This window comes from Ruditapes philippinarum, unplaced genomic scaffold, assembly GCF_026571515.1.
Source record: "Ruditapes philippinarum isolate M1 unplaced genomic scaffold, ASM2657151v2 ctg8199_1_1_1_1, whole genome shotgun sequence".
Lineage (NCBI taxonomy): Eukaryota > Metazoa > Mollusca > Bivalvia > Venerida > Veneridae > Ruditapes > Ruditapes philippinarum.
Window position 1 is genome coordinate 1 of NW_026859115.1, and position 13,119 is coordinate 13,119.

The following is a 13,119-nucleotide window of genomic DNA, read 5'->3' on the forward strand; positions in this document are numbered from 1 at the left end:
AAACAAAATGTTTGAATTAAACAATATAATTATGTGATAATAACACAATAGGTTATTTATGTAACAAAAGAATGTTTCAAAAAATGTCAAAAAAAAATGTGTGATCAGATCCTTTATCAAACTAACACTGTATATTTCAAACAATTATATACATTATAAAGGTATAAAGCAACTGAATAGAACGATGACAATAACAGCATATTCTTAACATATACCTGCTTAATTAATGATATCACAAAAACTGTATTAAATTCAAGAAATCATATTTTCACAAATATTTTCAGCACGCAAAAAGTCCACTTTTTGACATTCGCAAAGTTTTTGTGACGCATAAATATCCACTTATACAGTATATATCTATGTAAATTTTCACTATTGGTTGTTATAACATTACCATGTAAATGTCATTAACACATTGTTTAATGTTTATCACATTCTTCTACAACAGAGTAACTTGTGACAAAACTTTAACACAGACCAATTTGTAGTACAAATATCACAGGATTCTCTTCATTTGCAACAATTTGACAGGGAAAACAAGAACTGACTAATAAAATGTGATACTAGCTGAGATTTAACAAGAGGGTCATGATGGCCCTGAAGTCGCTCGCCTGTACATAGGCCCCCGGAGCAGGGCCAGTTTAAAGCCCGGACTTTTATTTGAACAAACTTTGTAGACAACCATTAGAAGATGTTTCATGCTAAACATCTAAGGTCTAGCTCGTTGGGATTTTTAAAAGAAGATTTTTTTTAAGTTTTTTCTTTACACATATAGTTAAAAACAATGACACACCTGGGGCAGGGCCAATTTTGACCCCAGGGATTTTATTTGAACAATCTTTGTAGACACTTACTAGAAAATGTTTCATCCTAATATCTAAACTCTAGCTATTCGGGTTTTTTAAAAGACTTTTAAGTTTTTGCTATACTCGTATAAGGAAAATCAATGTCCCCCGGGGTGGGGCCAATTTTGACCCCAGGGCTTTTATTTGAACAAACTTTGTAGACAATCACTAGAAGATGTTTCATGCTTAATATCTAAACTCTAGCTATTTGTTTTTTTCCAAAGAAGTTTTTTAAGATTTTTCCTATACACATATAAGGAAATTTGGAAAATCAATGACCCCCAGTACCGGGCAAATTTTGACCCAAGGGCTTTTATTTGAACAAACTTGGTAGACACCCATTAGAAGATGTTTCATGCTAAATATCTTAGCTCTAGCTCTTTGGGTTCTTTAAAAGAAGATTTTTTAAGTTTTTACTATATGTATAAATGGAAAATCAATGACCCCCTGGGGTGGGGCCAACTTTGACCCCAGGGCTTTTATTTGAACAAACTTGGTAGAAACCCATTAGAAGATGTTTCATGCTAAATATCTTAGCTCTAGCTCTTTGGGTTCTTTAAAATAATATTTTTTTAAGCTTTTACTATATGTATATAGGGATCAATGACCCCCGGGGCGGGCCAATTTTGACCCCAGGGCTTTTATTTGAACAAACTTGGTAGACATCCATTAGAAGATGTTCATGCTAAATATCTTAGCTCTAGCTCTTTTGGTTCTTTAAAAGAAGATTTTTTAAGTTTTTACTATATGCATATAGGGAAAATCAATGACCCTCTGGGGCGGGGCCAATTTTGACCCCAGGGCTTTTATTTGAACAAACTTGGTAGACACCCATTAGAAGATGTTTCATGCTAAATATCTTAGCTCGAGCTCTTTGGGTTCTTTAAAAGAAGATTTTTTAAGTTTTTACTATATGCATATAGGGAAAATCAATGACCCCCTGGGGCGGGGCCAATTTTGACCCAAGGGCTTTTATTTGAACTAACTTGGTAGACACTCACCAGAAGATGTTTCATGCCAAAAATCTAAGCTTTAGCTCTTTGGGTATTTTAGAAGAAGATATTTTAAGTTTTTTTCTTTTGGTTGCCATGGCAACCAGAGTTCTGCACGGAATAAAATTCTTTAAACACTTTCAAAGGTGACCACCAAAGGAACATTCCTGTGAAATTTGGATGAAATTGGCTTAGTGGTTTATGAGGAGATGTCATTTAAAGTAAAAGTTTACGGACGACAGACGACAGACGGATGCCGGACGGACGCCGGACGAAAAGCGATCACAAAAGCTCACCCTGTCACTTTGTGACAGGTGAGCTAAAAAAAAACTGTGAGCAAAAGAAAAATATATGTATATATGTCATACAAAAGAAAAAAAGTAACTTTGAAATAAACAGACAAAACAGCTGCCATACCCTATTGTGAAGCTGTAAACTAAAAAGAAAATAAATAAAACTATGAAAATAATGATTAAAACATCATTAAACTAAGATAAAACATGGGTTAAACCACAATTAAACCATGAAACAATTATACCATGATTGAACACGGATATAACTAAAACATTTATAATTTTCATTATGAATAAAATAATTAAACCATGATTAAACAATGACAAAACTAGGAATATTCCATGATTTTACCATGAACTTATCTATGACACCATGTATTATCAATGATTAAACCATGCAAATAATAATTAAACCATGAAAATAATTACTTAACCATGATCAAACAATGGATAATTTATGATTACATTTATGAAAATGATATAACCATGGTTTATCAAAAATAAGGGCAAGTGCAGTAAACATTTTAAACCATGATTAAACCATGACAAAATCTGGTCTGTGTTCAAACCATGGCATATTTAATCCATGAAATAATGATGCAAACGTCACAACCTTTAACTAGTTAAAATAATTGATCTAAGACATATTTGCACTGTCATTCAATTTTGATTTTTACCCTTTAATCTAGTCCTTGGAATCTTGTTTAACATACAAACCAAGGGTGCTTTCACTAACTTACTTACGTTATCGTAACTCGAGTTTGAACGAAACTTTTTGCGTAAGCAGAGCTTACGTATCTATTTGCGTTTCACTAAATTTTCTTAGCTATGTATTTGTGTAAGTTTAAACGTAAAGTTACACTTGCTTATTACTGGCGTAAATTGCACGTTCTGTTCTGAAACGCAACTAACGTAAATTTACCTTTTGCGTAAGTCCATATTTACGTTAAAAGATACGCAAAATTAACGGAATGTTAGTTAAACGCTCGTCAAGACTACAAAGTTTAGAACATGGCTGAAGTGTTCAACTTTTCAATATACATTTGTATTAATAGACTACAGTGCAATCTCTTCAGAGTGACCATATGCAAACCAATTTAAATGTCCTTACAATAGCAATATCCAAAAGTAAGACTAGACAATAAATATAAGCTCTAGAGTGCAAAATTTCTAGGCAAAAACTAATTTTTCTCTCTCACAGAACGTGTTCTACTGCATAGGTTGTACTGTAGTATAAGACAATGTTAACTGAGTCTTTGATTATGTTACTATTGATTAAAGCAGAAAACAACATTTTATCACCATGGAAACACAAGTTTCTTATATCTTTATATCACATTTCATGGCATTATTAACTATAGGAACCAATCCTTATAACTACCATTCAACAAGACTTTCAAAAAATCCTGTACTTCAATAAAAAAAGTATTTAAAACTTGGGAATATATTGTATTTATATTAGCACTTATGTTCTTTACCCTATACATGGAGATATGCACATAGGTAGATATTAATGTTTTTTGTTGTTGTTTTTATATTGGGTTTTATGTAGCACCAACACAGTATAGGTCATATGTCGACTTTCTAGCTTTACTGTTTGAGGAAGACCTCAAGGTGCCCTTTTCATGCATTATTCCAGTCACAAACAGGCACCTGAGTAAAACCTCCCACATTTGGTAAGCTAGCTGGATAGCTTCCTCTCATGAAAGAATCCAAAGTTGATGTCTAGATTTGAACCCACAGTGATAAGGGGACAAGTGGTTTGAAGTCAATGACCAGAACCACTCGGCCATGGACGCCTCACAGGCATAAATGTACAAGACATACAATGTAACATTTGGATTTCCAATCCTCATGATTTCTTTAAAGTAAAAAACCTCTGATTAAAAAATAAATCTAAATAAAAGACAGGCATATTATATACCATCATAAAGTGGAATGGTCCCTCTATTAACATTTTGTAAGTCAAATAAATAAAAACAATATATATGTATGTGTAACTATGTAGCAAGGCGGGGTCAAAGGGATGCTGAGCAGCATGTGGCTTGTGATGAACTTGAGAAGAAGTTGTCTGATTTTATTTTCTGGAATTCTGGCTTGTCTAAGGCTTCCTGCGCGTCAGATATATCTTTCTTTATAGCTGAGATTAGCTCATCTGTAAAATACATGCATTAACATTGTTACCATATATTTTCAAAGTTACGCAAAAAATAGCATAAATCTGAAAGCATGCTGCACAAATTTGTTTGACATTTTTGCAAAAGTATACAATATTTATTCAAATGTATTCCATTCACAAATTTGTTTGACAGACATTTTTGCAAAGTATGAACAACATTTAGCAAAATGTATTCCATCAGAACTCATTTCAGTTTACATTACAAATGGTCTGATATTATTTACACTATGTACTCTACATATCATACTAGCTTATTCTACATTCAGACATTTATTTCTCTTTCTTTTTTTTTTTTTTTTTTTTTTTTTTTTTTTGGAACCACGTTTAAGGCCCGTTTATTTACATTTACAATTTACATAATACATTCATTTTACATTCATTTTACATTTTTCAATTAATTATTTTACATAACATACGTTACTAACTAATATATATGTTGTTGTAGACATTTTAAAATAATTTCAAAGAGCTTATAAACGTGAATCTCTTTAAGAAAAATTAAGAAAAAGGATAATATATTTTAAACAATATAAAGTTTTGTTAAATCAATTTTAAAGATTTCCTTGAGTCAGTTTGAAAAATGCTGAAAAATTTGGGGAGGTGCTAAAATATAAAAACTGTAGTAAACAAAAACATATTTTTCCAACAAACTACGATAAGATAAAAAAAGGTAATATTAAGAAAGAAAGGCTGCTTTGGTAATATACTTCTGACATATCATCAATCAGTTCTTATAACATTATTAGAAAGCTATTCCACTTCCTGTTGAAATCATCAAGAGAATCATTTTGAAATGCTATGTATTTTTCTAAAGATATTCTATCAATCAATTTTCTTTTGAACACAAGATTATTTGGTATTTTCTTTTTTGTTTTACAACTATATATATAATATTTGGCAAATAATAGAATATATGATAAAATTTTATTTCGTGAATGAAAAAAGGACAAAAATTTGTCTTGGGTTGCATGTATACCAATTTCAACCAACCATTTAAACAATTCATTCCAGAAAATTTGTGTTTGTTGACAGGTCCAAAATATATGTTCTATGCTATCTATTTCCATATTACAAAAATCACAAAGGCTAGACTCCACTAATTTACATCTAAAGAGAAATTTGTTAGTTGCAATATTTCTATGTAGGAAATCAAAATAAAAATTTTGCAAAATATTATCCTTACAAATATCAAACGCATTTAAATATATTTGTTGCCAATTGAAATTTTTATCTGGAAATTCTGCCTCCCATTTTAACTGGGATTTTAGTTTTTCATTCTGGTATTTTAGCCTTCTTTCTTTTTGAACCTGTGTTAATTTTCTATTTAAGAGATGTGGTTCTGTTTTTTCTAAAAGCTCATAAATATTTATTTCCTCAGTTGTTACAGAAAGAATGATATTATCTAATTTTCTTTTCCAACTTGTTGGAATTGAAGAGATAAGTCTATGGTAATTTAAAAACTCAGTATTAGGAATGTTATATTCAGTTTTTAATTGACTAAAAGTTTTAAATTTTTTTGCGTTTGTATCATAGATATCTTTTACATGGTATATATTTTTGTTTCTCCACTGTCTGAAATAGAGAAGGCTATTGTTATTTTTTATGTTTGAATTTTGCCAAATAATTTGTTCTGAAATATTTTTCGGATTTTCATTAAAATTGATTTCACTCCAAGCTACTAATACTTCGTGTATAAATTTATTTTTGATTTTAAATTTCAATATATCTTTTGTGTTTATATTGCATTTAAATAGAGATATTCCACCTAAATGATTAATATTTTTCTTTATTATTTCTTTCCACAACCCATTATTTGAATCGTTTATTATTCTTTTTATCCAGTTCGATTTTATTGAGTTCAAAAATATAGGAATGTCAATCATATTTAGACCTCCGTTTTTGTACTCCTGTATTATCACATCCCGTTTAACTTTATCCCTTTTTGAGCTCCATATAAATTCATAACATTGTTGTTTTATTGTATTTACAGTATTATTTGGAGGATTAGGTAGAACAGAAAACAGGAAAGTTAATTTTGGAATTATTAATGATTTCAATACTGAGATATTACCAATTGTTGTGAGATGTCTAGCTTTCCATCTGTTTATGTCTATTTGGAATTGAGATAATCTGTTATCATAATTTAATTTGAGGATATGGTCAGTTTTTGAATGAAATGTTATTCCTAGTGTTTTTACACTTTCTGATGTCCATGAAATATTACTATATTTTTTTCTACAATATATAAGGTCGTGCTGGTTTCGCAGTGGGCCTATTCTTAGAGCTGTACATTTACTATAATTAAGATTTAGACCGGAGATGAATGAAAATTGTACAAATATATTTAACATTTCTTTGAAACTGTTATTTGTACCATCTAATAATATTGTTGCATCATCAGCAAACATGCTGTTTTTTACTTCTATATCAAATATTTTAAATCCTTTAATATTTGTATTCTCTCTTATTGCTATGGAGAGGAGTTCAATTGCTAAAATAAAAATGTAAGGAGATAAAGGACAGCCTTGTCGGACTCCTTGTCTGATATTAAATGAGTCCGACAAGAAACCATTGTAAAGAATACAACTTGTTGGATTTTTGTATAACAATTTTACCCACATTTTTAAATTTGGTCCAAAGTTAAATAGATCGAGGGTTTTTAAAATAAAATTATGATTCAAACTATCGAAAGCTTTTTCAAAATCAGCAAAAAATAATATTCCAGGTTTTTCGTTTTGTTCTGCGTACTCGATTACATCATATATCAATCTTATATTTTCACCAATGTATCTGCCTTTAATAAATCCAGTTTGGCTATTGTCGATCAAGTTATTTAGTCCCCTACCGGTTTACCGGAGGGGACTTTAGGTTTACCCTCCGTCCGTCTGTCCGTCCGTCCGTCCGTCAGTCCGTCCGTCTGTCCGTCCGTCCGTCAGTCCGTCCGTCCACAAAACTGGATCCCGCGATAACGCAAAAAGTACTGAAAATATTTTAATGAAACTTGATATATGGATAGATGGCAGTATGGAGATTATGCACGTCTTTTTCTTTTCTTCCTATGTTGAAAATTCTGGTTGCTATGGCAACAAATAGACTGAAAATATGGCAAATTTTACACATAACCTGGATCCCGCGATAACGCAAAAAGTACTGAAAATATTTTTATGAAACTTGATATATGGATAGATGGCAGTATGGAGATTATGCACGTCTTTTTCTTTTCTTCCTATGTTGAAAATTCTGGTTGCTATGGCAACAAATAGACTGAAATTATAGCAAATTTTACACATAACCTGGATCCAGTGATAACACAAAAAGTACTGAAAATATGTTTATGAACCTTGACATATGGGTAGATGGCAGTATGGAAATTATGCACATCCTTTTCTTATCTTCCTGTATTGAAAATTCTGGTTGCTATGGCAACAAATAGACTGAATTTCAAGATTTCTGATTCTAGTTTTTAAGTTTTTTCACCATAAGTTCTTTATTTCTTAAGGTATTTTCTTCAAACTTTAAATATAAATTGCTTGTCATCAACCACATCATATGTGACAAGGTTTACAACTCTAGCACAAAATTTATCAGAATTACCTCCCTTGAACTTAAAATTTTCATGAAAAAAACATTGTTTTTTTTAATAACCTCTTTTTCTGAATGTATCTACTTCAAATTTCATATAAATGTTTCTTATTATCACTCAACATTTGTGAGTGTTCAATACTATAGCAAGACTATTTCCAGAATTATGCCCCTTTTGAACTTAGACTTTTTTTGAGAAATTGGTAATTTTTACTCCAACTTCTTCAATCATGATAGGATTTTAAAAATGTTATATTTTGATAACAGGGATGTTTAAAAAATAACTTTAGAGTGTCCTTCAGTCCATCTGTCTGTACATAAAAATTGTTTCCTGTGATCACTTTTAAAGAACTTTTTCAACAAATTTACTTAAAATAGGAACCTAAGTGAATGGCCAATGGCCCTTCAGAATGTTGCTTGGGCTCTTACCGGTAGGGGACTTATGGATTGCTTGCAATACTATGATAATTGCTTGTTCTATTAGCAATTACTTTACTCAGTATTTTATAGTCAACGTTTAATAAACTTATTTGCCGCCAGTTTGAAAGAAGTGATAAATCTTTTTTTGGTTTTGGGATTAAGGTAATTAAACTCTGTGCCTGCAACTGACTTAAAGATTCAGTTTCGAATGAATAATTAAGAGAATTTATTAGATCATTTTTAATTTCATTCCAAAACATTTTATAAAATTCAACGTTTATACCATCTGATCCAGGACTTTTCCCATTTTTCAATGTTTTAATTGCTTCGACACACTCTTCTTCTGTAATAATTCCTTCACATAATACTTGCTCGTTGTCGTTTAGTTTAGGGATTTTATTTTCATCATAAAAGTCATATGTTGAGTCTCTTTGCATCTTTTCACTGTACAGACTTTCATAATATTTTTTTTGCTCATTTAGAATTTCATTTTTGGTTTGACGTAACATTACCATTGACATTTAGATTATTAATAAGTTTTCTTTCAGCATTTCTAATCTCTAAGTTTTTTAGCAATTTAATGTTTTTTTCACTGTTGTCTAATTTATAACTTTTTATTCTTGTTATAATTCCATTGATATTTTTCATTATGAAACTGTTCTAATTCTGATTTTTTTTCAATTCTAAATTTCTATTTAAATTTTCGTCAAAATTGCAGGCTATCTCAGTTTCAATTTTTTCGATTTCTGTCGTAAGTTTTTTGAATTTGTTCTGTTTCTGTTTTCTTTTTATATTTTTGAAAATCTTATAGATTCATTTCGTATTGTACTTTTAATAACTTCCCATCTGACTAAAGGGTTTGTGTCTGTATTAGAGAACGTATTTCAGTTACGGCATTTTTAATTCTGTTTTTAAAACCCATATTTTAAAAAAGGAAAACTTTTTGTTTAAGTTTAAAAACAAAAAGGTCCTTCCACTATAGGTTTAAAAAAATTTAAAATTTACATATGCTTTTGAGTGTCAGATTTAAAAAAAGGTTTAAATACCGGGGATTTTTCAACAAAAATTTCCCAAAATCATTTAAAAAACAAAAAAAATTTCTAATTTTACACGCTATTTTTAAAAACCCCGTACTTTTGAGCGCCAAAAAAATTTTTTTATTTTAACGGATTTTTTTTACCCAAAATTTATATCTTTAAGTTGAAAAGTTTCAAGAAAACTTTTTTTTTTTTTTGCGACTTTTTAAAAATTTGTATGGGGGGTTTTACCCCCCTTGTTTTCAATTTTTGGGTTCTGCACTATTTTTAAAAATTCCCCCTTTTAAAATTTAAAAAGGTGATCACTTTGTTTTTTAAGAAGGATTCAAAATTTACCAGAGAATATCAATATCATCTTTATTTGGGCCGTATACATTTATAATAAATACCTCTTGTGTTTCAATCCTTACATGAACTGCTAATACACGTCCGATCTCAATTTCAAAAGTATTTAGAATTTGAATATTTAAACCATTTCTGAAAAGAATTGATACGCCTAACTGATTGCTTGAATTGCCACTATTGATAATTGTTCCATCCCATTCTTTTTCCCACTTTTCTTTATCAGCCTGTTTGAAAATGCACTTCTTGGAGAAGGCTTATGTCAACCTTTTGTGTTTTCAACCATTGAAAAATAGCAATTCTCTTGTCTTTTCCAGAAATTCCGTTAACATTATAAGTAAAGATAGTAGTTTTAGACATTAAATTGAATCGATGAAGAAAATTTATATACTACCAAAGCAGTTAAAAATTGTTCAAGTATAAATTAAAGTCTTCCTGCAATTAAAGAGGATTAAGTTGTGAATTACATGACCGCTTCTAAATATTGTTTAAACTGATGTTTTATCTATTGTAAATGAACTTAACATTTTTTTATTAATATTAGAATTGTTTGATAACATTTAATGTATGTTAAAAAAAAACAATAATAAATTAATCTAAGCTTGATCGCTATTAAGTTAAATCCTAAGTAAACCAAATATGACATATATTCCGTGCAAATCAATGTTAAACAGTCATCTACTATCAGGATTTAAAATGAATGAAAACAACAACAACAAAAACCAAAATAATTCAACATGACATATCAGAAAGAGAATATTATAATGGTACCTAACATACACTCTTACATATCATTTTAAGATGTGAATATTTGGTGAGTAAAAACTAAATGTTATAGATTAAAATTTTATGACAGAAAATTGTTTATGTTTATTAAGACATTGTCAAATAATTACTAAAGTTACTTATTTTGAAATGAGTCATGAAAGAAATTTTGGGTGACATTTGGAATAAGAGGATGAGACAGAAAATAAAAAAAAATATCTATCTACTTTTAGTATCAATACTATCAAAATCATTTATATATCTTATATTTCTTTATATCAAATCTAATTAATTTAAACAGCAAGCAAAAAATATTACACTCATTTTGAAAATTCCTACCATCAAATCTAATAAATGTAATTGCTAGCAAATCACATTACATACATTTTGACATTCGTATTATCAAATCTAATACAAATCATATTACTTATTTCTCTTTCTTGCTACATTTGCAGAATTTTTGCTTGCCTGAATTAATATAAGCAACTTCAAGATAAAAGAAATGTCTGCAATTAACATTTGTATTTAGAACATTATTCAGAAACGAAGTAAGGAAGAAAAAAACAGCGACCCAAGTACTACTGACATTTCACATTTATCAATCTGTATTCAGAAATTATTATTGTGTTACAATAAAATTACAAATGCAAGCACCTTAGTTGTTATCAAAACCCCACTTATTTGAAATGTCAATCATTGGCATTTAGGACAAAGCATTAAGTACTGGTTAACTCCACCATAAATGCATTATTTATCTGGTTAATATCACCTAATCTTAAAGGTGATCTCCACTGAGATCAAAAAGCATTACAACATAAAATTTGAATTTCTTACATAGACCAACTGGGGCACTTAAAACAGAAAAGATATGCTTCAGAAAATTGAGAAATTTTCTCAGGAATACATGTACATTGAAAATCCTATTTTTATGGTTTTTTTTGGCCTGATTTGAGTGAAACGCATTGCAATGCTTTTTCAATTTTGTGCCAATTTTCAGAAGAAGAATAATTATTCTGGAAAAATGGAGTGAGCGAACAAGCACAAAGTTATTGATCCAGACCTTCATGCAATGGAATATTAATCTCGAAATTATTTCCAGTCTCTTCAAGTCAAAAAACTATAATGGAGTCCCTTTAAGTTTGGATACAAATGAATGAGTGGGGACATAAACTTGACTTAAAATTAAAGACTGTGAATAAATTTATTCTCACAATTTAGCCCAATTAGTATAACTAAACGGAACAACAGTATTATTAGTGAATAAACACACAAGTAATTAAGTCAAGTCGACCTGAAAGCCGTGCATTTTCTAGATTTATACAGATGGCATAATATAAGACTGGAATATCTAGCATGAGGGTAACTGTTTACAAGGGTAACTGGGCTCTGCCGAGTTTCTGCTGAACAGTAACTCTGAGAGCTAGATATTCCAGTCTGTACCGGCAGTCGCTAGATATTTCTGTCTGTGTCACAGCAGTTGTTCGATTCTTTTTCTGGCATTTTACAAATAATTGTTATAACAAAAAGAAGGTACATATTTTTATTTAGCACTTAAAGTAGCGTATGAATTTACAACTTCAGTCATAACTGCACAAAGACGCCATTGTAAGAAAGCGTTCATAAAGGTGCGTGGGAACGTCATCATTTCAAACGCGCAGCTTGTCTTACATGGAGGTTGTAAGACAGTTTTTCTAGCACCAGTGTAAACAGTAGATAAACCTGTCTGATATGCAAGAAAACCATGATTATTGCCCCTATCTCAGAAGAGTAAGGCCTTTTATTTTTTTACCTTGGCTCAAAAGAGTTATGTAAAGAGAAATGTAAACTCACCTAAAGATCCAAAATTTTTCATTGTTCTAAGGTAACCACATAAACACACTTTCAAGTTGCTTCCATAGAAATCTTCCTTAAATTTGTGTAAAATATGTGTTTCCTGAAATGTAAACACATGTTTATACATAGTGGATTGTAAGAACAAAAAGTCACTATAAGGCCTAAAAATATATTGTTTTTCCCTCTTACCTATCCACAAAAATCACAGCTACCCGCTTAACAGAAGAAAAACACCATATTTTTTTTACTAAACTTGGAAGCAAAGTCTGTCAATGAGAATCACATCTTTAGAGTCTGTTATATGGGTCTGCATTGTTAATATACAAACTGAGATATATGTTAAACAAAAGCTTTAACAACCTTGGTTCTACACTGCAAACAGATGATAAACATTCCAGTGTTTTAAGGAAATCTTAACAGCGTCATTATAAAAGTGTTACCACCCAAAGAATGATCATTTCCTTACCATAGATTTAACTGTGTTTTGGTAATATGGATTCCAGCCTATACTCATAACCATTTTAAACACAGGACCATCAGCCACAGAGGCCCAACCGTAGTAAACTCCGCCTCCAATCTCCTCCGGTAATTGCTGAACAACCTCCTACGGGAAATTGGCTGAAATAATGGTAAATTGAAAAATTAATTCCCATTTAAGATATTTACAACTCAACACCCTCTAAGATGAAATAAGCTGAAATACTAGAGACCGTGCAGCTTTTTGTTTTTTTATAGTGAACGAAATAAACAAGACAAAATATCGTTGTTGTAATTTTCGTGACGATTTGAGCTGGCCAAAAATCATTTGAAATGGTCAATTTTGCCGATAGC

General features: G+C 30.4%; 1 protein-coding gene across 1 annotated transcript; it reads right to left on the reverse strand.

Annotated features, from left to right (window-relative positions):
* Positions 1–3,315: 3,315 nt before the first annotated feature.
* Positions 3,316–12,910, reverse strand: LOC132755277 (riboflavin kinase-like). Its single transcript, XM_060746117.1, has 3 exons — positions 12,755–12,910; positions 12,286–12,388; positions 3,316–4,285 (listed from the first exon to the last, which is right to left on the reverse strand). Exons 1-3 carry the CDS (start codon positions 12,806–12,808, stop codon positions 4,149–4,151), a joined length of 294 nt encoding a protein of 97 aa, XP_060602100.1. The 5' UTR covers positions 12,809–12,910; the 3' UTR covers positions 3,316–4,148.
* Positions 12,911–13,119: the final 209 nt, after the last annotated feature.

Bases quoted from the DNA above. Each gene is read 5' to 3' on its own strand.
- LOC132755277 (XM_060746117.1), bottom strand. From the start codon at position 12,808: ATGGTTATGAGTATAGGCTGGAATCCATATTACCAAAACACAGTTAAA. The intron at 12,389-12,754 runs GTAAGGAAATGA...TTTACATTTCAG, and splicing joins AAAACACAGTTAAATCTATG to GAAACACATATTTTACACAA. The intron at 4,286-12,285 runs GTGAGTTTACAT...TGTATTTTACAG, and splicing joins GAAAAATTTTGGATCTTTAG to ATGAGCTAATCTCAGCTATA.